This window comes from Sesamum indicum, linkage group LG7 (genome assembly GCF_026168435.1).
Source record: "Sesamum indicum cultivar Baizhima isolate 11 linkage group LG7, ASM2616843v1, whole genome shotgun sequence".
Taxonomy (NCBI): domain Eukaryota; kingdom Viridiplantae; phylum Streptophyta; class Magnoliopsida; order Lamiales; family Pedaliaceae; genus Sesamum; species Sesamum indicum.
Window position 1 is genome coordinate 11744254 of NC_142663.1, and position 27581 is coordinate 11771834.

General features: G+C 36.6%; 5 protein-coding genes and 1 non-coding gene across 6 annotated transcripts; 3 read left to right on the forward strand and 3 right to left on the reverse strand.

The window, feature by feature from the left end:
* Nucleotides 1-301: 301 nt before the first annotated feature.
* Nucleotides 302-6779, forward strand: LOC105166612 (cell division control protein 48 homolog C). The gene is made up of 10 exons (XM_011086034.3): nucleotides 302-1394; nucleotides 2731-3347; nucleotides 4080-4232; nucleotides 4566-4682; nucleotides 4772-4876; nucleotides 5388-5453; nucleotides 5550-5614; nucleotides 5727-5928; nucleotides 6167-6304; nucleotides 6392-6779. The coding sequence occupies exons 1-10, from the start codon at nucleotides 461-463 to the stop codon at nucleotides 6437-6439; spliced, it is 2445 nt and encodes an 814-aa protein (XP_011084336.1). The 5' UTR covers nucleotides 302-460; the 3' UTR covers nucleotides 6440-6779.
* An 865-nt stretch (nucleotides 6780-7644) lies between these two features.
* Nucleotides 7645-14410, forward strand: LOC105166613 (mRNA-decapping enzyme subunit 2). Its single transcript, XM_011086036.3, has 8 exons — nucleotides 7645-7800; nucleotides 8612-8763; nucleotides 9126-9253; nucleotides 9989-10084; nucleotides 10662-10814; nucleotides 11085-11188; nucleotides 11264-11331; nucleotides 13961-14410. The coding sequence occupies exons 1-8, from the start codon at nucleotides 7718-7720 to the stop codon at nucleotides 14146-14148; spliced, it is 972 nt and encodes a 323-aa protein (XP_011084338.1). The 5' UTR covers nucleotides 7645-7717; the 3' UTR covers nucleotides 14149-14410.
* A 1403-nt stretch (nucleotides 14411-15813) lies between these two features.
* LOC105166614 (double-stranded RNA-binding protein 2) lies at nucleotides 15814-20189 on the reverse strand. Its single transcript, XM_011086037.3, has 3 exons — nucleotides 19623-20189; nucleotides 17315-17534; nucleotides 15814-17047 (listed from the first exon to the last, which is right to left on the reverse strand). Exons 1-3 carry the CDS (start codon nucleotides 19866-19868, stop codon nucleotides 16074-16076), a joined length of 1440 nt encoding a protein of 479 aa, XP_011084339.1. The 5' UTR covers nucleotides 19869-20189; the 3' UTR covers nucleotides 15814-16073.
* Nucleotides 20190-21390: 1201 nt separating this feature from the next.
* On the reverse strand, nucleotides 21391-22179 carry LOC105166654 (uncharacterized). Its single transcript, XM_011086094.1, has one exon. It carries the CDS (start codon nucleotides 22177-22179, stop codon nucleotides 21391-21393), a length of 789 nt encoding a protein of 262 aa, XP_011084396.1.
* Nucleotides 22180-24170: 1991 nt separating this feature from the next.
* On the reverse strand, nucleotides 24171-26503 carry LOC105166615 (uncharacterized). The gene is made up of 2 exons (XM_011086038.3): nucleotides 26334-26503; nucleotides 24171-25083 (listed from the first exon to the last, which is right to left on the reverse strand). Exons 1-2 carry the CDS (start codon nucleotides 26389-26391, stop codon nucleotides 24431-24433), a joined length of 711 nt encoding a protein of 236 aa, XP_011084340.1. The 5' UTR covers nucleotides 26392-26503; the 3' UTR covers nucleotides 24171-24430.
* A 9-nt stretch (nucleotides 26504-26512) lies between these two features.
* TRNAP-AGG (transfer RNA proline (anticodon AGG)) lies at nucleotides 26513-26584 on the forward strand. Its single transcript has one exon. It is a non-coding gene; the product is annotated as a tRNA-Pro (tRNA).
* The last annotated feature ends 997 nt before the right edge of the window (nucleotides 26585-27581 follow it).

The following is a 27581-nucleotide window of genomic DNA, read 5'->3' on the forward strand; positions in this document are numbered from 1 at the left end:
CCTTAGTTTTACTTAAGTGAGGGAGCAAGAGTGTTTTCCTACCAATCGCAGGCACATGGGCTTTGGTGGCCTTGATGGATTGGGCCCGAAGCCCAGGCCACTCCTTCTGCAAGTAAATGATGGATTAGGCCGGATATGATGGACCAACCTTTAAAGCAAACACCACTTTTAGTGAAATACATATATTTAAAAATGAACTATAAAATATAATAAATATCAGATCCAATCATCCAATCAATTTATAGAATAATAATTTTAAGGGTTAACGATACTCATCATCTCTGAAAATATAAAATTAGTTTCCAATTAATACTTACACTGATTTAGAGCTTCACCGGAACTCCTTTTGTTAAGGGTTTAATGAAAAATGTTAATGGCCATAAATCTTTCTAATTTCATGCAATCAAAACCCTAATTTCTCTCACCTCATACCTCCTTCTTTATCCTGCAACAACTGAGGATGGTAAGGAGACGCGGCGGCGGCGGCGGAGCAAAACCTAGGTCCAATTACGACAGGATTCTCCGCCGGCACATCGAGTCCGCCGCGAAGAAGAACCACGGAACCGTCGAGCAATTGGTGGACCACCTCCGCTCCACCTACCCACACTATGCCCGGCACAAGCTGCAGCCATTCACTAAACGTGTTCACCAAGTAATTCAGGTATCAAGCAGAAGAAACGACGACATGGATGATTCTAACGATGATGGTGATACTCCTCTTATGAAGAAACGAAGGAAAATCGACGAGAAGGAGGAAAAATTGCGGCTCATTGAAGCTCGACACTTGAGGAATAGGAATGACGATGTTTTGAATAGTAGCGTAGGCGGCTCATCATCCTCTGTGGCATCTGTTAGTTCTTCGGAAGGAGATGATTCGTCCGATGAGGAGGTGTCTACGTCGGACGACACCATCTACGGGGAGAAATTCGAGCCGGAGTTTGACTTGATGAAGTCGATGCTACGGGAAAATTTGCGTAGGAGATCGAAGGAGACGGGGAAGGGGAAAGAGGTTAAAGAAGTCTTGGAATTGGAGGTTGTGGATAACAAGGATATGAAGAAGGTTAACTTGGTGACTGAAGAAGGTAAATTAGGTGATGATCTGAGTATGATTAATAAGAATAATAATAGTGGCAAGGAGGGGCATGAAGCTAATGGGCCAATGTTTAAGGATTTAGGGGGAATGAGTGGTGTGATTGAGGAATTGAAAATGGAGGTCATTGTGCCATTGTATCACCCGCAGATACCACGTCACTTGGGGGTGAAGCCTATGGCAGGGATTCTATTACATGGGCCACCAGGATGTGGAAAAACCAAGTTGGCTCATGCCATTGCCAATGAGACTGGAGTGCCATTTTACAAAATTTCTGCTACGGAACTGGTGTCTGGAGTTTCAGGTATTACATATAAAGCAACGATTATTGTAATGTATGACTTAATTGTGAAGGCCACTGATATTATTCAAATGTGGTTTATTTAGAGGGACCTAATAAATGTGAAATATCTAGACTATCAGGTTTTATGTATGTGCTGCTGCTGGATCACTAGCTTGGGTATTTTCACTACTAGGTAGCCTATATATAGAACAGTGGAAAATACCATATTGGTCTTTCATGTATGAGTACCCAATTTATGCACAAAGCTGAAAATGGTGTAGCTTTGGATAACTTATATCCAGCTTCAAACTTTCTCATTTAACCATTCAATTAGGTTCAGCTTGAGAGAGACTCTGATTCTTCCTTATTCTTGAATTGTTAATCTTAAGCAATGTGGGATTTCTTTTTCTAAACAATTCGACTTCCTGTTTTCTGGCCTCAAATAGATGTCCAAGTCTGTATGAGAATAAGTTGCCTGATGCTGCATTTCTAAGTTTGCAATTACCTGAACCTACTCTGATGAGATGTAAAAGGATTCTGAATTTGTTTCACGTGATAAGGATTCGTTCTAATATTTGTACTCGTATCACCCCATCTCCCAGTTCATTATAATTGGATGGATGTCCTGCATCCTACCAATTCATTCCACATTCAGAGCTTGGGGACCAAATCTACAATGTGCAGCTGGAGAGCCAACAAGGATTATGAACTACTTGAGACAACCAGTTTATCATCCTCTTTAGTATAACAGCTTAACATGGAACTAGTGCCATATACTACTAAAATATGTCGTGGTTGTTACACGAAATTCTTTGGAAGCCACATACAGGCAGATAGCTTCATTTTCTTTTTCTGGCTTTATTTGTGTAACTATAAGATTGTGAATTCCCTTTTTTTTGTTCATTGGAAAGGTTGTTTTTTCTCTATTGTGGTGATTGAAATCCACATTTCGTAAAGCGCATCAGGTTTTCCACTGTCCTATATCACTATTCACCACTTGGAAATCATATACTGTGAATAAATTTCCTAAAATCAATTTCACTGTTGAGATCAACTCAAAACAAATCCTTTTGCAGCTGGAAAATTATTCACCAAACAGGAGCGAATTGTTTGACCAGTGCCAACTTTGACTGGCTTTGCATTTTATACTTTGAATGTGAGAGCCATTGTGTGCCTTGTTGCTAAATCTAGGTGTCCTTTTTGGTTTCTCACTTGTCTTTGGTTTAGACTTTAGAATGTTTTGTTTTATTTCTATCTACATACTTTTACTTTCCTGTGGTTTTCTTTCATGCATTTTAAAGCTCTTGGAGGATTCAAGTTCTTTTTAATTCTTTTTTCCCTTCGTGACCCTTTTTAGGTGCATCAGAAGAAAATATTCGAGAGTTATTCTCAAAAGCATACAGGACAGCACCATCTATTGTTTTCATTGATGAAATTGATGCAATTGCCTCAAAAAGGGAAAATTTGCAGAGGGAAATGGAGAGGCGCATTGTGACACAGTTGATGACATGCATGGATGAATCACACAGGCTTGTGAAACCCAACGACGACAATGCAGATTCTGAAAGTTCTAATTGCAGACCTGGCTATGTACTTGTTATTGGCGCAACAAATAGACCTGATGCTGTTGACCCTGCCTTGAGGAGGCCTGGACGATTTGATCGTGAAATTGTTTTAGGAGTTCCTGATGAGTGTGCACGTGTTCAGATTCTCTCAGTGCTAACATGCAATCTTAAGGTTGAAGGTGCTTTTGATCTTGTGAAAATAGCTAGGTCCACTCCAGGGTTTGTTGGAGCAGATTTGGCATCACTAGCCAACAAGGCTGGTAACCTTGCAATGAAGAGAATCATAGACAAGAGAAAGGTTGAACTTTCAAAAGAATCAGAAGACAGGGGTTCTAGTGAAGATTGGTGGAGGCAACCATGGTCCCATGAAGAAATGGAGAAACTCAGCATAACCATGGCCGATTTTGAGGTAATTCAAATTCAGTTATAGTCTGCACATTGGTAAATAGTGAATGTGCTGGATTATGGTTTCCTTACATCCTTAGGCAATGCTGGATAATCTTTCTACTGTTATGCGTGAATCTCTTTTCCCCTCTGCTGCTTGTCGAGAGTAATGAAGAGGAGAAAATTGGTTTTGACATTGGCATTGCAACTTTACAATTCGTAAACATATCTTTCTTCAATCTGTCATTGGTTATTAGTCTGTAATATGTCGCACCTATCCCTTTTGTGTACCATGTTTCCTATGTGCCTGCTGCATGTGTCCTATGTGGAATTTTTTTGGGGTGGGGAAGAGGGGTTGTGTGCGTTATATGTACCTAGGTGGCACAGACATCAGGTCTTAATTACACTTAGCAAATCTCTACCTTCTCTTGATAGTGTCTTTATTATTTAATTTTTCCAAACCACCGTCATCTGCAGTATGACTCGTGTCAACTTCATTTATCACTCCATGTTGCAAATTTCGAAAGATAGCCGGAAAATTACTTAAACTTGCATCTTTTTGCCAGCTACCTATTTGTCAACTGATAAAGGGAGAAAATTATTCTGTTAACTAATGTTAATGCAATTTTTTTTTCTTTTCATTTTTATTATTCCAACTTCTGCATGATCTTGTTCATTTCAGGTTCACGTTTCATGGGTTTTTCTGTTGTTTTCTGATGTCTTGATGCATATCATATTCCAATTGAATTGATGGCAGGAAGCTGCTAAAATGGTTCAACCTTCGTCTAGAAGAGAAGGATTTTCTACTATACCAAATGTGAAATGGGATGATGTTGGAGGTCTTCATTTGCTTAGGGAGGAGTTTGACCGTTATATAGTTAGGCGTATAAAGTTTCCGGAAGATTATGAGGTATTGTAATTAATTTCTTTATTTATTGAGCTGAGCTAGATGGCTTTGCAACAAAACTAGACTCATTTTTTACTTTCTTCTTTTGCTTGAACTTCTGAGCAGGCAACTCAATATCTAGATTATTGTCTATCTTCGTGTAACTTTAAGTCAACTCAGTCTCATATGTTTGCTCTTCTATAAAAACACACTTGGACTTCTTTAGCCTCTGTTCTGGGAAAAATAAGACAATCACACAGAAAACTGTGAAATCCGTAGCATAAGATTTTCTGAATCGTCCTTTTATTGAGTAATTCTCAGGTGTTTGCTGCCCTGAAAAAGTTTCTCAATTTGTAGGACTTTGGGGTGGACTTGGAGACAGGATTTTTGCTTTATGGTCCTCCAGGCTGCGGAAAGACATTGATTGCCAAGGCTGTTGCTAATGAAGCTGGGGCAAATTTCATACATATTAAGGTTCTCTCCGTGGTTTTATCTCACCATAATTTTGCTGGGATCAACAGAAATTTGCTGATTCTCACGGTAAACTTTTGTTCTGCATCAAGGGTCCTGAGCTTCTTAATAAATATGTTGGTGAAAGTGAGTTGGCAGTGCGGACAATATTCAGTCGTGCAAGGACATGTTCTCCATGTATACTTTTCTTTGATGAGGTACTTCTTGCTTGTTCCTTATTTTTGCAACTCTACATAAGATTTGTATGATTTGTAACGGGTGATTAATCTATTGACAAGATATGATATATTTATAATTGGGAGTGGAATTCTTTTAGGACAATAACTAGCAAAAGCTAGGAGAAAAAAATCTCCATAATGTTGCTATTAATTCATGAACATTTGATAAACAAGGAAATGGGGATCTAAAAACCTTAATCTGACCAAGGAATGAAAGGCTGGTTCCCGTAGTTGATGTAAATTTGTAAAACACCCTGAAATCATTAACTGAGAATGATGCTCGATATCTATAATACATACACACACACACACTCACACACACAAACCTTCCTTGCTTGCTTTGTCGAGCATAAATACTTTATGGCTTGAGCAATCACATGCTTTTTTTCTTTTTGAAAGCTACAAATTTTTCTTCACTGATTTATCTGCCCTCTCTCAGTAAAGTTTGGTCATTGGATGTTAATGTTCTCCTCATGTCCTTCTATATCAGGTGGATGCACTAACGACGAAGCGTGGTAAAGAAGGGGGCTGGGTTGTTGAGCGGCTCTTGAACCAGGTTAGTAAAAGACCCGTCTCCAGTATTTTCTTCCCTTTGTAGTAAATTGTCCGGACATTATTATGGACTGAAAATGGAAAATATCTGCCATTGCAGCTATTGATAGAACTGGATGGTGCAGAACAGAGACGGGGTGTTTATGTAATTGGTGCTACAAATAGGTAGGGATAGCTGTTTCCAGGTCTTTTGATGGGAAATTAGAAAATATCCTGCTGGAATGTTTATGTTTGGTCCCTTATTTTGGCCTCTCTTATCTTGCTGGTATATTTGTAGGCCTGAAGTTATGGATCGTGCTGTGCTCCGACCAGGAAGATTTGGGAAGCTTCTGTATGTTCCTCTCCCTAGTCCAGATGAACGAGGGATGATCTTGAAAGCTCTTGCTCGGAAGAAGCCAATAGATGCTAATATGGACTTGATGGCCCTTGGGAGAGACAGCGCTTGTGAAAATCTCAGTGGCGCTGATCTCTCTGCTCTGGTGTGTCTTTTACTGCCTTTGGCACTGACTTTCCTTTTGATTATTGTTTCAGAAATAAAATAAGTCAACTTGATGTCACTTCCTTTCCAATCTGCCCATTCAGGAAATTATGCATAAAAATAGAACAATAGACATCCTTTGTAGCTACAGAACAAGTGCATATTTTCACCTCTAGGAATTTTCGTACTCGCTTACAGTAAGACTAAGATTTTCTGATAAGAGTATTTCTTAATGGTAGATGAACGAAGCCGCCATGGCTGCTCTTGAAGAGAAACTAACATCATTGTACAGAAGTTTGGATGGCGTACCGTGGACCATCAAAGATGTACATTTCAGACGAGCTTTGGAGAAAATCTCTCCTTCTGTTTCAGACAAGGTGCTTTTGGATTACTATTGCATTCTTTATGCCCGAGTAATCCTGCATTCTTTTTCTCTCCTTAACAATGTATACTTTTGGCTGCAGCAAATACAATATTACAAGCTTTTATCAGAAAGCTTCAAAGCTGCATGAGAGTAGAGTTGATGCTTCAAATGATTTCTCTAAAGGATTGTTTCAATAGCGAATCTGTGATGGATGTGTGGTGGTTGGCTCAATAGGTATAGTTACTCTTCAATGTGTCTATGTGGCACGTTGACTCACCAAATTGTCGAGTTATCTGATGGGGAAGGAAGTCTTGTGCATTTTCAGCCGGAAGGTTTTGTTCCTGGCAGATGTATAAATTTTGTTTTTGGTTGCGATTTGATTTTACTCATTATCTGAGAAAGGAAGTACATCTGAGGCTGTAGTAGAGAGGAACATTAATGTTGTTCTATTTAATTAATTAATGTTAAAATATACGGTGTTAGTCGCATGCATTGACAGATAATTCTTAATGGAGTTTGAGAGGTTGAAGAAACATTTGGAGATGGTATATGGTGGGGGAATTCAGCACTTAGAATTGTGTAGTTTCTCTAGTGAAAATAGATGTTCAAGATTGAGGCTGGGCTTTCATTTTGACAGGGAGTTGTCTCTGTTTCCCCATTGTTACTTATTCACTCCTCTGTGTTATGTATGTGATGCAAATTCTGTCCATTAAACTCATCATTAAACCACAAAATTGAGTTTGGATTACAACGGCAGTGGGCTAACTCATTACATTTAGTGATCTTATGTTTGAAGCTTCTATCAAATGTGGTCCTCACCATGAAAAAAAAAAAAATATCATCAGCAGATTTGAACCCTCATCTCCTCTATCGAAAAAAAATATGATTTCACTACTTCAGATATATTTTCGTATTTCTTTTTCGCCAGAATTATTATTTGATCTAAATAAAAAATCATTCATAAAAAAATTATTTATATATTTCAAACCAAATAATAAGTCAAACTTAAAAAATAAGAAAAAGAGGTTAAAGTACTCTCAAAGACAAGTAATTATATTTTAAGACTAAGATATTATATACATAAAACTTAAATTTATCTAATTTTTTATTTTAATAAACTAAGTTTTACTTATTATAATTTGTGGTTAAATTTTATAGCTCATGAGGATCTACTTTTTGTCAATTTATTTTGATAATTCATTAATTTAGTGAATTTTTATGATGAAATCTTTAAATGCGAAGTATTAAAATGATAAGTCTTGAAATAGGGATTAAATTCAGATAAATGAATAGTTGAGGGATCAAAAATGAAATTTAATTCATGTCCAACTAGAGTATTTGTTGCCTATATATATATATGTATATTTATGTATACATAGTTGCAGAGCGTAGAAATTGAAGGTTGAGGAGTGGGATTGAAAAAAGAATGAGTGGTGGGCTTCATCGATCTTCCAGTGCTCCTTCCAAGAATGCCCTACCTCCTCAGGAGCTCCTCGACGATCTCTGCAGGTGTATTTACATTCTATGTATATACCTACTTTTATGCGGTGCGTCAATTTTGTGTAGTTATTTCAGTTTGTGAGTTTTTGGAATTCGTTGAAATTCTGGCGCTACAGTTTTTGATTTTGTTTGTTCTCTTTTTCGCCTTTGATGAAAATTTGTTGTGGTTGTGCAATCGAATAAAGTTGCCAAGAAATGAGAGTAGATGAACGTAAATGTAGTGTAAATACTATTTTGATGTGGGTCTGGTTTACTGGGATTCATGGGTAAGGAATGAGGGAAGGGTCCTGGGAGAAGAATGTTAGGGGAAATTGAATTCTTGAGTTGTGTGCGATTGGAATTTGAATGGTTTTGTGGACATGTTGGTTAAAATATTATGTTTGATTTTGATGGTTTTTGTTCTTTTTATTGCACAGTGTTGTTTTGCTTGAGTGGAAAGGTGAAGTTGTTGAGAAATTGTTAGAGCATTATTGTGTAGGTGGTAGTTTGATTTTGATAGTTTTTTGTTCTTGATGTAATGACCCTTGTTGTTCTTTATTTTGCCTTTTTATTTTCCTTTGAGAAGTTTATTCTGCTGCAATATAATGATATTTTGAAAAGATGCTGTAGTGTCTGATTAAGAATTTTTGGACTTGAGTGAGATGAAGTGGAACTTAAAGAGTCGGCGGTACTTAGAAAGATGATATTGTTGTTGGTAAACGATCTGCTTGCCGTATAACAAGTCTTAGTTCGTGTTAGATTTGCCTTAGAGACAAACAATACCAATATTGTATTTGCACTCTAGTTAATTCTTCTAAAAGATTTTCCAATTATTTTGCAGCCGTTTTGTCCTGAATGTACCTAAAGAAGACCAGCAGTCTTTTGAGAGGATTTTGTTTCTTGTGGAGTATGCACATTGGTTTTATGAAGATAACTCCGTCGAAAAGAACCCTTCCTTGAAGTCATTAACTTTGAAGGAATTTACTTCTTTATGTATCCTTTGGATCTACAGCACGGGTCTCATTTACATATTCTTGCGTTCTCATTTCTTTATTCAAGCATAAAAGAAGGTTTAAATCTTCGTATTGTTGTGAGTTTTACATACTTTTAGTCCCTGAATTTCATTTAACCTCTTTAATCATGGAAGTTGATCCCATTCTTGCTCATGTACACAACAGCTGTCAATTTTGTTGTTTATTCTTTCTTCTGTTTATAAGATAATCTATGTAATAAGACTTATTTCAGAAGGCTAATTTAGATGCTAAATTAGAGTTTACTTTTCCTGAACTGAACTATCAGTTTCTTTGGCACTGGAATTATATCTGGTGGTTGAGGTTCTCCTTGACTTGTTATAGTGTTTAACAACTGTGATGTTCTAAAACCATATGTTGCCCATATAGATGACATATTCAAGGACTTCACTTCATATAAAGTTCGAGTTCCAGTGACGGGGGCCATTATACTGGATGAAACTTATGAACGGGTGAGGACTTTTTGACATAATTATTGATAAAATTTGGTCCTTAAGGCAGCACTAGAGTAGGTATGGCATTATCAAGTATTTCTCTTGCTCAAATATTTCCCCTTCCTGCATTAGAAGTGATTCTAGCATGTTGAATGTGCATGTTCAGACAAATTGAAAGTTTTAAGAAACATGTGTAATACCTCTTTAGGTTTGTTATTCTTGATTAAATTTCCCAGAACTAGAGGAGCCTAAATTCTGAATACCTTGTGGTATCAGAAATCTGGTTTTTTGACATCATTCATGGCTCATGGATATATTTCACTCTATTCCATGCAGTTTATCAGATATGGAATTTTGATTGGTTTTCTTTTGTGTATTTAATTTTCTTGATACTGCTCAGCAAGGCTCAATCACAGAATGAATGATGTTGATGTCATCTGCACCAAAATAATGCAGCTGCAGCTATTAGTGCCATACCAGCTTTGGAATTTTCATGATAGTACTATGTAACCTAGTACTATGATGTGAAAACTTTTAAGGAAAAAGCGCAATCTTTGCCTAAAGAGGAGAATTTGAGTTTCTCTAGTTGTGTGATCGTATTTTAATAAAAGAATAACCAATTTGATAAGCCTCTTAATTTGTACTATTACGGATGGCACTTGAACAAATTTACTGCTCATTTATATATCAGAAACTTTTCATAGCCTATTGGTTCACCTCATTTAAGCTTTTGGATTATTTTCTCATCTGCAGTGCTTGCTAGTGAAGGGATGGAAAGGGTCTAGTTGGAGCTTTCCCCGTGGAAAAAAGAGCAAAGATGAGGAAGACCATAAGTGTGCTATTAGAGAAGTATGCACGTCTTCTTATGCATGTTCAACTATTGTGAAAATCGGTTGGAGCAATATTTGGAACACTCTGGTCATGAAATTTGGCTTATTGATTAACCTCAGGGTCGTTTTCACTAGAAGACTGTGAGACTTGGAACTAGAATGGTTACTGCATATGTGAAATTGTTATGGTGTTGGGAGAACAGCGCTTGCTCCTTGCTGCTTATGTTTACTGCTCAATTGTCTATAATTTTGCATAAGCACATAAATACATTGTCATCTTTAACTATATTTGTTTTTCCTTACATTCTGTTCTCCAAGATCATGCATTAGGCTTCAGAGATACCTTGTTTGCCTTTGCAGGAGTGAAGAAACAAGTACTGAGAGTCAACCAACCAATATAACATGTCATTTTGAACTTCAAACTGCTACAAAGGATTATCTTAGTCATTTTGATGCTGTGATATGTAAATTTTTACTTAATACAAGCTCCAGATTCTAATGTCTTTATGACTTTCCAGTCCTTCATCCTCTTTTACATGCATGCACTATGCTCAAACTTCTGAACTGTTACTAAATTCATACTTTGACTGGTACAGGTCCTTGAGGAAACAGGTTTTGATGTTTCAAAACTTCTTAACAAAGACGAGTACATTGAAATGATCTTTGGACAGCAGAGAGTGAGACTGTACATAGTTGCTGGGGTGAAAGATGACACAGCCTTTGCTCCACTCACTAAGAAAGAGATAAGTGTATGTCATATCCTGATGAAGAAGTTTGCAAAAATTGCATTTAGTCCTTGCAAACATGAACCAACTTTTTGTTATCTGTTTTACTGCCCTCTTCTCATGTGACTTCTGCTAGGGTAAGAGTCCAGAAAAAAAACTTGAAAGATCAGTTTTTTGTTATCGACATACTTTTTATGCCAATATAATTCGTGTATTCTTATGCTCATGGTTGCACATACAAGAGCTGAATCTGGGACAGCTGTATTATGCATGGGGATCTTTTGTTGTTTGCAGGAGATTGCATGGCAGCGAATTGACGAACTCCGACCGACAAATGATGATGTCATATCTCGTGGGATTACCGGCCTTAAACTCTATATGGTTGCTCCATTTTTGGCGTAAGTATATTGGCATAAATCTCGCAAAATCTATCAAATCTTTCCAGATTTATAAAAACTAGGACCCTTCTGCAGGTCTTTGAGGTCATGGATTTCGGTGCATCCACCTCCTGTAGCACCTAGATCTGATAATCCTCGGAAAGGTCTGCTCTCTCCTGCTATGCTCTATCCCTCCTTGTACATTGGTCATTACTTGTCTTTTGCTTGCTCTATCCTCTATTTCTGCTGCATTTCATTTTGCTACTCACTTCAACGGTTCTGTGCCTTAAACCAAGCATAGCACGCAGTAGTTACCAGTTCCATAAGATTCATGTTTCATTAGTTGCTCTCAACTTGAATTAGAAAATCTTGGATAGGGGTCGAGTAGAGGTCAATTTCCTGGTTCCTCAAAATGAATCTTGAGAAGTCATTAAACATTTAAACTTTATTATGGACGAAAAACAGTGTACTAGCCTTGAATGCTTGAAATAAATTCACTCCTGCGTTTTTGGTAGATATAGGATTAGAAATTGGTTACTGTCTATGGGATAATACTTTTGTTAAATGAAACTTAGATGATATGATCGTTTTGAGATGGCTTTTATTCTGGCCAGTCCAGACCCATGTCTGCAGCTCCAGGCAATGTGTTTAAGATGCTAAGGGTGCTGAATTATGGATGCATAATCATTATCTTTTATATACAATTCTTCTGCTTAGAACATGCAGAGATGTTTGGCTGCAATTTCCAATGGAACAGAAGTTTAATCTATTTTTCTAGGTTGTCCAATATTAAGTCTTGCCATCATCCATATTCATAATTGGACCCATGTTATGCATTTGCCGTTATACTTTTTTCTTGGTCAAAATATGTGGAAGTTGACATCCTATCCGAACCCTCAATTGTGTTAGAATCTTATTCTTGATCTTCAGGTCCATAAGAATTCTACGTAAAATGTATTTATGTTTCCATGAGTATTCCAAGTTTGACTTGGAAACAATTAAAAGGTGTTTTTGTTATTGCTTTTCACCGTGGAAAGAGGAGAAATGCATCATGCCAGATGTAGTGGTTATGATGCATGGGAGGCGTCCATCAGAAACTTGAACTTGTAGTAAGTTTGTCAAGTTCAAGCCAGACCCAGGATGCCCTTCTTATGTGAGGAATATTTGACTAGATACCAGTTGAATGCCTCAGGACCTGTTTAATTAGTTTGCTTGACACCAAAAATTTCTCAATCTGTCCCTGCTTTGAGAGTTGGAAACGACGGATGGTTGTTAGTAGGTCAGTCTATGGGTACGGTAAGAACCAATTTTAAGACCAATACCCATACCCTATCCAATGGGCAGAGGACCCTACCCCACCCTAGACATATACAATTAAATCAGTGCGTATTGGGCAGGGTCTAATACCCTATAACCCATGGGTATGGGTAAAAGCATAATACTCTAAAATACCCAGGGGTATTGATAGAGTCTAATACCGAAAAATGTTCATTTATCTATTAATTTAAAATTATTGAATTTGTAAACTTTTATTAAATCAGCGTACTAGATTTACTTAATATGTAGTATTTTTAGATAGTATATAATTATTTTAATACATATTTCATATTGATATTTTGACCAAATTTGCCTGTTATTTTGTAATAATTAACTCAAAATTAACTTTCTGATAAAAGCAATCAAAACTTAACTTGGTAGTTTAGAAAATAAAAAAACTGCAGATGACACTTAAATAAGTTAAGTTTGACTAATATATGGAATATATAAAATTTGTTTGAATTCAAATTGTAAAAAATTATCAAATGAAAGATGAATGTAAATTCAAATAGATAAGAGATGTAAGCGAATGTTAGAAATATTATCATATTTAACTTCATTTATTTTAGCAATTCTTAGGTTTTTGTTCTTATCTTGAACTTGTGTTGATTTCAAGATCAATAATATTGGCCCATCGTTTGGATATGTTTAAGAACATTATTTAAATTTCGAAGTCATTATTATTGGCCCGTCATTTGGACAAAGTTAAGATTTAAATTTCAAGGATGATCAATTTGCACAGTTGAAAATTTAAATAATTAGTTCTATTTGATTGATCAGTGCGTAACGACTAATAAGTTAATTTAATAACATATTCTTGTAATATCATTACATTACGAAAAACACATAAAAATTGCATCAAACATTTTAAGAAATTTATTTTTAGACTTCAATGTATGTTTAAATTTTGAAAAAAATATTTTTTGAAACATATTGTAAAAGAAAAATATAAATGGATAAGACCCAAACTCTACCTGCCCATTGACAAGCGTAGTTGTTAGATGTTTTTAAGTATTAATCTTTTGACCAGATCTGACTCTCATGCTGTTGGATGTTATACAACGCCATCTTTTCCCCCACATCCAAGATCTGTCTCTAGTTTCCCGCTTTTACTCAATAAATAAGCTTCTTTTGAAAATATTATGCCATGACAATTTTCAGCATATATTCAGCAGCATGGAAAAAAGTAAGAAATTTGATGGAACGATATTGCATCTCGCCAGTGAAGAGGCATTTAACTGCATTTTAGTAGACCATCATGTTTGGTTCCCTGATATATAAGTTTCTATCAACATATGGTGGTATCTGTCTCATTTATGCAATTCCACAACATAAATTTCACCTCGTGTTTCTGCTTTTTTGTGCCCCTATTATTGCACCCGTACATGGATGCCTCCTTGGTACTATACTAAAAAGAGAACACTTTTTCTTTTCTCAATTCTCTTTTTGGCTAACAACTTTGTGTGAAACATGAAGGAATTACTGTGTGGAAGGCAAAAAACAGTTCTATTGGAAACAGCTCCATAGCAGCCGAGAACCAGCCAAGTAAAGCAGTGGCTGACATGTATCATCCTCCTGACACATTCCCAGTAAGGAGCTTTCTTAACTTCCGGTTTGATACTGGTCCAATATTGCAAGCAGTGGATGCTGCATTTTCTACTTGATAGTGATCTTATGCTCTATCTAAAGTATTTCCGTGCACATAAGTTTGGCCTCTGAATATTCTTACCCCCTTAGTGATAGCAGTTATAGTGCCTGTTGGTAACCATAGACTAGTTGCTGTTTGTTTTGTTATGTACATTCGGACTGTAGACATCGTGCTGAATACGTCAGTCTTCTTATGGGCTTCTTTAGTTTCTAGAATCAGTTGCGATAGTTTCAATCTGTATAATCTTGTTATAGCATATGGGTCATATTTGGACAGGATCCCCTCTGTTTTCCTTCAGTTTGTTTATATTTTAAATGCTCCAACTTTTTCTGGGGACTCTTTGTCTTGCTTCAAGTTGCCCATTAAATCTTTGGGACCGTCTGAAGATTTGTTTGTTACTCGGAGAATCAAATGTTCTTATCAAAATCTGCTCGACCGCGATCTCACCATTGAATGCAGCATAGAAGTATAGGATCATCATGTGGTATATTGGATGAAGATTGGTAGGACCAATTAACGAAGTCACGTCACCAATTTTGGACCATATCTTACTTGTAGTACTAAGAAAATGATCCCATTCCCATCTAGAGGAGTTATTGCTGCATAAAATAAAACCATCAACGACTTGACGAGGATGCCAGCACAGTATTGGCCTTATCACTATGTCATGTGCTACATAATATCGGACCTGAAGGACAAGTAGAAATGCTGAACCGCAATCTTGGCCTTCAAGTATAGTACTTGAAAAATAACAATTTTATACCAAGAACCCTATATTGCATGAATCAAAAGAATACATGAGAAAATGTAAATATAATATATAAGCCGTTTGTCAGCCCCTTGAGACGTTGGTATGTCTAGTGCGACAGGCTTCGGTGCTAGACTCTACAGTGGGCGTTGGCATGGTGTGACAACAATTATGTTGGTAAGGTGTTGGTGAGATGACAAGCAACACTTGCAGATTGATTCAAAAATGTTGGCCGATTGAAAGGTTAGGTGATGTTATATGACTTGGTCGCACGGGTAGGTTGCCCTACAGGCTGCTGGCACAAGATGGGGCATCATTGGTCTCGCGGCATCGCATGGGTGTAGTTGGTTGAGTGTCTCGGCAATGCTTAGTTGAGGCAAATGACAACTGAGGGAGGTATGTCGAAGCATATTTAGCTGGTTGGTATGGTCTCCGACCTAAGAAATTGCCTATCACATGGCAGTTAGGTCTAAGCTTGCTACAAAGCAGTTTTAGGGTTTCCTAATAATTGGAGATATTATTGTTTCTTTAAATTTCTGGCCCTGACTTGCACATTTTCTAGACCGATTATGTGCAAGCTTGGTACCTTATATTTGAAATTGAGGAACAAAAGCGTTTGGCCTGTAGATTGTGTTGTCCTACTCGTGTTTGCATGTTTTTTGGGGGAAGGCTTACTGGCTCCCCGGCTACCCCTATTGCACTACCCAACATTAGGAGGTTCAATAGTCCATGACTATGCTCGCTATACTAGACTCAATACTCAATTCAAATTGGGGTATAAACAACACAACTACTGAATCATGCGATCTTACACAGTCGTCTTACCTGAAGTATAATTGTCACTTATGGCATAATTGGTAAGAATGTAGTTCCCTCCACTCCAAATTTAGAATGCGTGTTGTGCTACTATTAAAAGGGGAAAAGGAAAAAATGGAAAGCTTTAATGGGTTACTGTATAGAGAGACTTGTAATACTACAATGACATACCACATCTGCAATTTTTAGCATATAAGCTTGCTTGTATCATACTTTGCAGTTCAAATAGCCGTAGTTTTCTAAAAGCAATACGAAAGGATTCTAATGAGCTACACTTCAGAACTCTTACAACAGCTGAAGTCTGCCAAAAAGTAACAGTAATAAATTAACCAAAAATAAAGACCAAATCAGAAAAACTCAACTTACATAATTCATTTTCATATCTTTAGCTCTTTAAGGTCTTCAATCCCTGTCGACTCCTGCAGCCTGTCCGGCACTGCAATCCCAGTCTCTTCTGCAGATCCTTTTGAACCGAGCAGTGAACTACTAACCTTAGAAAATGGCGACCCGACTTGAACTGTAGAGACTTCAGATGATGGTTGCTCAAGTTGATCTGGTGCAACTTCAGAAGTTGGTGCTATGCAACATGGCAATGACTTACGATCAAGAGGTTCGTTGGCTGGAATCACAGGAAGCTTGGGAAATGGCTTCTCCTCTAGTCTGCCTGGTGCAGCTCTAGAAACCATTAGCTCTTCTGCTCGATCTCTTCGAGGTCTCGATAATTGTGGATCTTCTACTTTGGCAGCTGGGTGTACTATGGGTGGCTCGTCCATTCGAACAGGAGCAGCACATAAAGGAACAGCTTGTCTCACACACACAGGTGGAGCCATACCCAGAGCTGGAGGCCTTATTACTACTGAAGGCTGTGCTGAAGGAAGTGGAGGTGCAGAGAAAACAGGAATAGCGTTCCTTATTGTCACTGGTGGTGCAATTCGATAGTGTGGGTTACAGTGTTGGACCGGTATGTAGGGCGCTGCTCCTGCTGCAGGGAACTTCTGTGGTCGGCCTTTAAGGTTGTCCACCAATGATTGCCTCTCATTTCCAGTAGTAATTGTTGGTTGGCTTTGGTGTGTTTGAACAATCTTTTGGAAAGAGCTGTTATTTACAGATGTAACAGGCCTATTACGAAGAACTGTTTTCGGGCATATCAAAGGAAGAATTTTTGATGTTGTGGTCGGAGACTGCTGTGTATTTGATGGCCTCGGATTTAGTTTAGGAAATTTTATTGGAAAAGGTAGTCTTGCCAATCTTGCCTTTATTATATACTTCTGCAGAGCACGAGCTACAGTCACATGCTCTTGCTCATCCTTGCTGGGCTTTTCTAATGTTGGATTCTCAGATTGTTGCACTACTGCAAAGACAAGAAAATAGCAGATAAATCAGAACTAGATGCTATGTAAACCTCTTACAGATTCTCAGAGTGAGTGAAACCACACAAATAACTCCAGAAGACACAGAGCCTCCATTTACTCTTTTGTTTATACAGTATGTTAATTACATTTTACCTCCCTGTAGAACAACTATGTTAAAAGAAAAATTGTTAGCCATTTAACATGCATGAGTGAATAACATCAACACGATTTACCATGTCTAGATTTTGTAGATTTGAGCTACTTACATGATTTCAAAGATAACCAAGCTGCCATGGCTGCATTCTTTTCTGCTTGCTTCTTGTTCTTTGCTGGTTCACCAGTAAATATAACACCCGCTAACTCTACAGTACAGGTAAAAATGGGAAGGTGACCGAGACCTGTTCTGAAAGTTGTATAAGCAGGCAAAGATGCTCCCACTCTTTGCGAGACCTCCTGCAAAAGATTTTTATAGACACCCGTCTCATCCTGTATTCAGCATAATAAAACATTAGAACTCAAGGAAAAATGAGAAAGTCTATTCGCATCAGTATAAAAGCTAAAGAAAGCACAAAACGCAAACAAACATGACCTACGTGATTTGCAAAGTTCAGGCATTGATTTTAGGACTCCCTGAGATGAAAGTATGTTTTAGAGAAGTATCAGAGACATTCACATCGGGCACTTCCCGTACTTCTTCCAACTATCTCATCCATCAATTCCTAAATATACCTTTTGTATGTATCTTACTCTCCATTTTTTTTGCCAAACTAACTTCAATTATATAAATAGAAGGAAAACATTTTTTTCCATAATAAAAGACAACTTAATGATCAATGGCTGCCATAGCTGATCAGTAATCCATATCCACATTAAGATAAAAATTGCTGGTCAGGTCAGGGCTGGAGTGCTGAACATAGCGTTTCCTGCCACTCACCATGATTTCTACATGGATGCAAGTAATTTTGCCCACCAAGCTTATTCAACAAGGCCTTATTTTGCAACAATCGCTCTTGCAATTTGTGTCTTAATATTTACAAAAGCTAGCAAGACAAATACTCTTAAACTTCACACGTGTTCCCTTCCGGCTCTCCAAGCTGGTTCCAAGTGGCAATACCAAGCTTACTAGAGATTAAAAAGGACTGAATACTAAGTTCAACCTTGGTTACGAATTACATGGAGTAACTGGTCATTTGACCTGGGCTTTTCACTATTCAATGCAAATTGACGAGATATAGCACCCACCTAGCAGACTTCAAGTTCCAAATGCTTTAACAGTAACATCACAGAAGCAAGCAGATCAGCATGTTCTCCCATAAGCCACACATCATACCAGGCAAAAAGGATTTGAATAGAATTTAAACTTTTAAACTTTATAACAGTATGAATAACATGACCAAGAAATAACTGAAATTTACTGATACTTCATGCTATTTATTTATTCATTTTTTAAGCAACCTTATGACGTCCTTCACCTGAGCTCAACTCATTTAATAATCTACTTAGTTCCACTCAAACCCAAATATCCAGAACCAGTTCAGGTGATGTAAAAAGCAAAAAGTAGAAATAATTGAAATAGCTCAATTCATCTCACAGGTCAAGCTTCATCCTACCTGTACTTGTAACTGATGCATTACATCATGTGGGATGCAAGGCAAGGTAAAGAATCGGCATCAAGTTTCTCATATAAATCAGCTAAAGTGAAATAGAAAACACGACAAGCTTGTGCTGGCTTCCAACTGATGAAAGATGCATCAACAAAATTTTATTCAGACTATTTAAAAACTGTCAGTAGGTCCAATTTAATGTGAAAGGAAAGATCCAAAATCAATTTTAGGCTGGCAACTATTATGTTAGTCCAAAGGACATGAAACATTCTAAGAAAAGCTAATAAAATCGTCCAGCTATGAATTCCCGTGCACAAACAGTTTAATTCTCGATGCAAACTGAATCATGTATGGAAGATTGGTTTATTGCAAACCTCTGCATCAAAGTGCACATGACCTTCAAAAAATGCATTTGGAATCATTGTAGACCAAGCAGGGCTATACATATTTCCAGTATTTTCATTATACTAATGGCACAAATGCAAACCATATCAACTAAAGACGAAACGAGTTCCCATAATTTAATCAACAACATTTTCTACTTCTGACTCACATTATGATCCCGTGACTCGTACTAATACAACTTAATCGTCGAATTCACTCAAAAGCAAAGTTCAAGACATGCAGCCTTCATCAATACAAGATTAATTGATACTCGGGGTTTATCTAAAACAAACAACAAACAGCATTCATACTTAATACCCTCACTTCCGTTAATCCCGAAGAGAACTTCACTTGTATAATCACTAAGCAAAAGAAACTCAAGGCAGAGCTCATCGAAAAACGCTATGCCACACAAAATCTCATGAGCCCAGTAGCAGAAACCAAAACCAGATAACACAAAAGTACAATCCAGAGAAGAGAAAAAACAAATGAAAGACATGCAATGAATGAGTAAATTCTACCAAGAAGAAGCAAGATAGATGCACAAAGTTACTTTTTACAAAAAAAACAGAATTACTTAATTTACCAAAATCCTGGCGGCGAGAGAGTTGGATGGGCCACGGCTAGCTAGGGCGTCAAGCGCCGCCTCAGCAGCCGAGTGCTCGGCCTGGCGGAGCGTAGAGCAGTAGTTAGGACTCTCAAACATCTCCCCATTGAAATTGACGGCGGCTTTGAATCGAGGCGCGTGATCGGGTCCTTCTCTGATGCAAGTATAAGACGGCAAATTGAAGCAGCTCCGCTGCGCCAGCTCCTGCAGCTGGTTCTTGTACATCTCAACCCCCCCACCAAATCAATCAAAAAATAAATAAATAAACAAATTAAAAAGTTCAGCACACAGTTTCTCCGACGATTGATAAAATACTCCTTTCCATACGAAAATATATCCCAACCGACTCGAATTGAGATCGAATAGACTACATATCCTTTTATTTCGTTAGGGTTTGCTCACATTTTCTCGAAAAAAGGTTTTTTTAGAGAGAGAAAAGGACGTCCGAAAGAGAGAGAGAGAGAGAGAGACTTTGGCACTTCGGCTGTGGAGTAATGGTACTATGGCCTGAAAACCAAAGCCAAGCGAGTGTGAGTGGCGGAATATTAGCATACACTCAGTCCCACGATTAGATATGGTGAGGACATAAATATAGCCGTTGGACTATATGCCTTATTTGGACGGTGGAAATTAATGAGAGAATAAATTAATACATGAATATAAATTCTTTTTATATTCAATTTAAAATTACTTATAAAACTTTTAATTTCATCACTACTTTCTGTTTAATAAAATTTCAAAATTGTTATAATTAATTAAAATTTATCAGAACTCATCTCACATGAAAAAAAAAATAGTACGAGCGTAAATAACTTATTGCAATTCTGTTAATTTTTTAATAATAATATGTAAATAAAATATAATAAGCTATTTTTGTCAGAGGAATTATTAGTTATATATTTATAAATTAATTAATTATAGTTAATAATTCTAAATTTAATATGAAAATAATATTACATAATTCAAATATTAATTAAATACAAAAAAAATAATTTTCTTATCATTTAATACTCATTTAACATAAATAAACTATTATGCCTTTTATTGGGGCCTGGGCCTTCTTTCCTTGTTGGTCTCTTTTCCACCACGCCTAGCCCAAATCCTTCTTAATCTTTAATGGGCTTCTCCATCAACATACTTCAATTCAGCCCACTATTCCCTCCGGCCCAATTCAAATGACCCAATCTACTATGTCTCTAACTCTCTGCCCAAATTATTGTTATTTATAAAAATTTAGGCTACATTTGGAGTCATAAATTTAGATCTGATGACCAGGGTTCGGCTTCTTTTGTATGAAATTCTTCGTATTTATGGCTTTCTAGATTTAATAAAAGAATAAAGAATTTTAAACGACTCAATATTAAAATAATTTGAAATTCATCAACGTACAGTAAAATATAGTTCAAAATTAAAGTTGCATAATTTGAAATACGCTGACTGTAAAATTATCCAAACCAATCGAACGGATTTCCTATTAAGGACTTGAAATCCATCTATATAAATAAAAAGAATTGAAAGTTTTGTATTTGAATCACACTGTGCATTGAAGCCTAATTTTGAACATCCACCCCATCAGTTTGACTTTCTGGCTTTCATAGTTCATTGAATCCCCTAACATGCCATGCATATTCTCTAATCAATCTAATAACCTATGGAACAATGGAGGTCATCATGAGAACGGAAAAGACTATAACCACCACCAACGCCGGCAAAGGGCCGCCACGGCCTTGGTGGTTGATCGGTGATTTCAGCCGCAACTTAGTGCCCTTATCAGCCCCCACAACCCCCATCCTCTGTTGTTTCTTTGCTCATTTATTACCTCATCGTCCCGATTTTGAAACTTAAACATCGGTGGCGGTGATGGACACTGTCGGCGGGTGATCTGTCGGCTCTTGATATCTCTTAGCTCCACCTCTGTCGGAAATCTTGAAATCCCGAATAAGAACAAGTGCCATTTAGCTAACTTCCCTGACGAGGATGAGGTCAAAATGGACATTTTGTGCATGGGACCATGCCCTTTTCCAAGCTTAGTGGTGTTGTACGTTTTCTTTGGCAACTCATACAATCCCACGCAGTTTTTCTTCTGCATGAGGGTTGTACTTTTCGTTCTATTCTTTGAACCTCTGCCGGAATTGAACTTCCACCTAAACTGGCTCCAACGACACTTTTTCTTGTCGTTTCTCTGCCTCTTATTCTGGACAACTGTGGTTGATGAGTCTTTTTTAGTGCTGAATGGTTGCTCGTAAGGAATGAGCTTTCCACAGAACATGATGTTCTCTTGTGGGAAAACGGTAGTCGTGGCGGTAGAGGGATCGAGTTCTTGACTAAAGAACTCGAAACAATCCTGCTGGGAGGAGGAGGCAGAGCCATGTGATTGGGCTAAAGACAAATAATCTTGGTCCCAATCAGCACTTTGATCACTATACAAAGGGAGATCACTTAGAGAAAGCGTTTCATATGCTTCATCTAATGTGTCGACATGTATGTGTTTGGAGTCAAATAGGGTTTCCCCTGAAAGGGATTCTTGGACAAGCATTAAGGTTGTTTGTAAAGGCTAATAATTAGAGGAGTGTGTGTGTGTGTGTGTGTGTGTGTTTGGGGATGAACATAGGAAGATTGGAGTATGCGTTGAGGGGTTATATACATAAGGGCCTTTTCTTTTTAGTCAAAGGATGTAATTTGGTGGATATTCCACTAATATAAAAGAAGTAAAAGGTATTGGTTGAAGGCTTGATGGCTTTTGCTTTCTTCTAGATGAATAGAAAGGACAACAAGTGTAGCTAGTTGGGGGTATTGTAAGAGTAGATTCCCTTGGGTTTCTAGAAGGGATGAAGCCAACAATTGTAGCTACCATATTTCGAGGCATAATCCGAGGCTTGGGAGATCTGATTTGTCACACTATCAATCTATATATTCTTTATTTATGGTGAATAATAGTTTGGTAGACATGATTGAGAAATAAATTTATGGCAAAACCATTTTCTTGATAAAAGACATGCTAGATTTTGGGATTTTTTTTTTTAAGAATATAAATTTCGAGCTACTTAATTTTTTGAAATTTATTCAATGTCGAAATTATAAATTATTTGATGCAATAATTTTATATCTCTAATATTGTTTTATCTTTATAAAATAATTTTCTAAAAAATATAACGAATGAAAACAACTAGGGATATTAATGTGGATTTTGCATGTTAAATTATGTTAAGATAATTTTTTTTCTTTCTTTGGGTTCTTTCTGCTCTCTTTCAATCTTGATTTATTATATTATATAATTTTATATTTAAAATATAAGTGTGACAATTATATTATATTGTTATTATTATTATTATTATTGCCCTCTCATAATTTTAGATCAATGGTTTAAAATGAAAAGTGGGATTAATGTTAGTTGTAGAAGAGTGGTTTCCATGTCTAGTTAGTGGTGTGGGTGTTTTTTTAAGCATTAGTAATTAGTAATTAAGTAAGGTTATGAAGATTATGCAGAATGATGTATGTGTGTTTCTAGAATTGGAGATGGGGATGCCGCCTTTAATTTGAAACGTGGAGAGCCGGCAGTTTTATTTGTTTATTAATGGGCAGCCGGCAAGTAACTTAAAGGGTTCATCTACAATTTCAAACAAGAAAATTAAAATATAAAATGTGTATAGCCTTGGTAACACTGCACCTCAAATCTTTAAACCCTAAAACAATTCAATTGCCACAAGAACAATTATTACTTACTGCTATGCCAATAAATGTCTATAGCCTTGCCCCATCTTTATTTTGGGTGATTAGTCATGATATCATGACTCATTACTCTTTATTTTTTATCAGTCCGTTATTAATGTCTCAAATCCAATATATGATGTAATTTTCTTATGATATTAATTACAATTTAATACATCCCATGTTAATCACATCACCCTAAGTAAAGGTGACTTTAGTGTATAATATGTACTTTTCACCATATCATTTGAAAAAGACAGTAAAATCCTATAATATATTGCACAAGCTAAAATTATATTTTTAATCCATCAAATGGAAATTCAATATTTTTAGTCATTTTTTATTTACGAAATTTTTGAAATAGTCTCAAAATTAAAAAAATTCGGCACATTTAATTTCGTAAATCCCATAACGTAGAGGACTGAATGTATCAAATATTCTCAATTTTGGATCTTTTAAAAATGCCATAAAGTATAGGACTAAAAGTGTTAGAACCCATAAGTATAATTTTGTCAATTGCACAAACTCTATGCAGAAGTGGCCGGTGGATATTCTTCTTCGAATATTAAAATCTCCATTTAAAAGTGGTTGTTTAATTACATATTTCAATCTAGCATGTCTTCTTGTTCCCAAACAAATTTGAAACATGCATGTTTTGCACTACACCCTGGGCAGAGACCTAGTTTGAAACATGCATGTCTCCCATTTACCTGATATGGGCAGAGAGGAATAAGAGGATTTCTCAAGGCCAACGTCTGAATTTGGAGAGTGTCAATGAGCAATGCAAACAGAGGTAAGCTATATGTCCACCACATCCCAAAACCAACCAACAATAATCTTTTTCTTGTTTAACATGAAACAACAATTTCCTACATAAATTGGAGGAAACCAGCTCAAATGTTGCAAACAAGATACATTGTTTCCATAAATATCTACCTGTATGTCAAAGAGACGTAAGCCTAATGATACTTTGGAGTAGCTTATTTCTGCTGAAAATTTCACTCAGAGGAGTTTCACTAATCTGCCTCCATAGAGAAAGGAAATACAGAAGAAGCAAAACAGATTCATCCAGAAACACATCACAAGTTCTTGAAAGCAGAATCACGAGCTTGCTTTTGAGGGGTCAGTTTAGCCAACAATGCCTTGTTATGACAGTGCTCTGCATCAACAAAGTAGAAATTCCCATTAGCTTTAAACGACACGAAAGGCCTATTAGTCTCGGGGGGTCTGATATCTGCAAATTTGATGGTCCTAGGTAAATACGTTGCCAACCACGACATCATCTCAACCTCAAAACTGTCAGAACCAGGTTGCCACCGGAGTTTGTGGACATAGGGGCTCACAAACCAGTGAAGGGCTGCAGTAGTAGAAGCACTGAGAAATATGACCGAAGATGCTACTGCACCTTTGAGGATAACGTTCATGTCCGGAGATGTCATGAAAGTTATGACAGGACCTAATGAAACAGAGAGGCAGCAGGTGGAAAGTGAGAGAAGCTTCACTTTCTTGATTGTATTTGATATGGGACCGTAATAAACAATCCCAGTCTCCTTTTCGTCATTTCCCTCTTCTCCCCCTTTCCGAGGTCCAATACTAATTCTGTTTTCATCTTCTGCTGCTGCAGCTCGAGATAACAGTCGTCTCTGGGCCGGAGCAAACTGCAAGGTGGAGTTGGCAACATTTTTGGCACTAAGTGCATGAGGCCATGGATGAACCTTTGCCAGACGATTTTCTGATGCAATAAATATCTATGAATAACTATGTTCAAGGATCAATTGTACTTGTATGATTAAACCCAAAAGAAAGGTAAGGACCAGTAGTCGCATATGAAGATGCAGTCCAAGCAAGTCAGCTAAAGAACTCCAAAAATGAGATTAGAGTATGTATTTTAAAGTTAAAAGGGTCAGGTCCACGCTAAACCCCCAGATCTCAATTCTCAATGACTATCCACAGGACCACAGCCACAATTACTTTTCTAATAAATACAGATAATTGCTAGTACGATATGAGCTACAAAACAAGATAGGATTTGGATGCCAAATCCCATTCTAACCATGCATTTGTTGCTATTTTCTTCACGATTCTTTTATGAATCGTTTGCAGGTAGCTAGCATGCAGGTCCAGAAAAATCAAAATGAAAATCAACCTTAACCATGATTGACACCGTTTCTGGGGCCCCTGCGCCCCATACCAAGGAAAATGTGCACAAATGCACACACAGAATGAGCAAGAAACGTGAGCCAAGATATAAGTGCAAGGATGCAAACATGTTGGTTTAACGGGAAATGAAGTAAAAAAATTCAGCTGACCAGTCTACTAATATCCAAACATAATCTGAGGGAGTCATGTGGGCTAACATGACATAAATATCGGTTTTAGGCACTGGGATTACCAAAGAAACTCAGGCATTCCCATCTTAATCTTGGGACATAGGAAAGAGGCTGATCAAGTAAGGCAGTAGCACAAGTTTTGATTACTTTCTGATTATTGAGAAACCTAACTCTCTTATCAACACTATGAGAGGAAATCAACTCCCAATTACGACTTGATCAACGAAAACTAAACTCCCCAAACACTAGATCCCATGAAAGAGAGTAGCTATCAAACTCCTCATTATTCCATTTCCGGCAAATCGCACTAACCTTTCATTTAAAAGTAAAGAATCCAAGTGTTAAATTGATCATCACAAAGAAAACTAACAAAAAACGGAAAAAATCCCAACACCCTATCTTTCGAGCCAATTCCCATCCAAATCCACATCCCAACCGGAAAAAGAAAAAAAAAATCAAAATCTACCCCTTTCAACAATTTCAGTTTCGTTGCAAAGTCGAATCGTCATAACCCTAAAGATTAACAAGACAAGGAAAATAACAAAACTATAAATCAATGGAACAAAACAACATTTCAAGCAATGGAAACAACAGCACCAGGTGCATAAAACCTGAAGATTGAGAGATGAAGTTGAAAGGAAAACAAAAGAACCTGAACGGAAGGTTGTTGATTGAGATCGAAGCAATCGAAACAGAGCAGCTCTCGCCATTTTCGCGCTGTGAGGATTTCCGCTTCTGATTCCAGCACAAAACCAAAACCCCCCAAAAAGGAACACAAGGGTTTTACCATCTCCCAGTCAAATAGTTATACTCAAAGCAAATAAACAAAGCGGGCATTTGGTCTAGTGGTATGATTCTCGCTTAGGGTGCGAGAGGTCCCGAGTTCAATTCTCGGAATGCCCCTAATCTTTTCTTAAATTCCCTTTTCCCCCCTTCCTCTTTATCAACAATAAACAATGAATTAAGCCATATTTAAATGGCAATAAATAAAAACAAAACATTAATATTTATTACCAATATTTAGCAATTAACAAAATAACTCAATACTCAATTTAAAATTAATCAATAAAATCTCATCTCGACCAAAATTGTTAAACATAATATTAAACTCTTAATTCATTTTTTTTTGTTTCTCGATAAATCAATTCAAATATGGTTTGATCATTAAAAATAAATAAATATCAAGTTATTCAAGTTGAACTCATAACTAGTTCAATCTTAATATTCATACTACTTACCCCCCAAATACATTAGCGCGTTGGAAAATGTATAAGGATTGCTTAATTATAAAATATTTATTTGACCATTAATAAATCAATAATAAGTAACTCGAAAATAAATATAAGTTTTTCAGATATTTTTTTTTTTTTTTTGTAATACCATCAAATTAGGTGAATTTTGTTTGACGAAAACAAATGTCAAAGCCCAAGGCTACTGAATTTTTTTTTTTAAATTATAGAAAATGTATGTGTAAATACACTAAACATTATATAAAAGCAGTTGTGATCATTGTAATAAAATATTATAAAATGGTAATACATCAATACCCGTATCGTTTGTTTATTTATTTATTTTTTTGAATAATTATAAGTACTCCTTTTGAGTGGGAATCAATCTAATGTGCTTAGGGATGTTCGTGTAGGTTTTCTTGGCAGTGTTGATAAAAATTATAATTCCAACCTCAAAACGGTGTACTTGAAGTCTTATGAAGAATGAGGAGTGTTCGTGTAGTTAGACCTAATTTCAATCAGTGTCAATATAATTATTAATCTATATAAGAAGTAGACAAGTTTTTCAAATTTAATTTTTTCCATATAAATGATAAAAAGCCTATCTTTGACAATGCTTGTAATTTTAAATTTTAGTGAATGTATTATTATTTGAAATAAAACACATAACT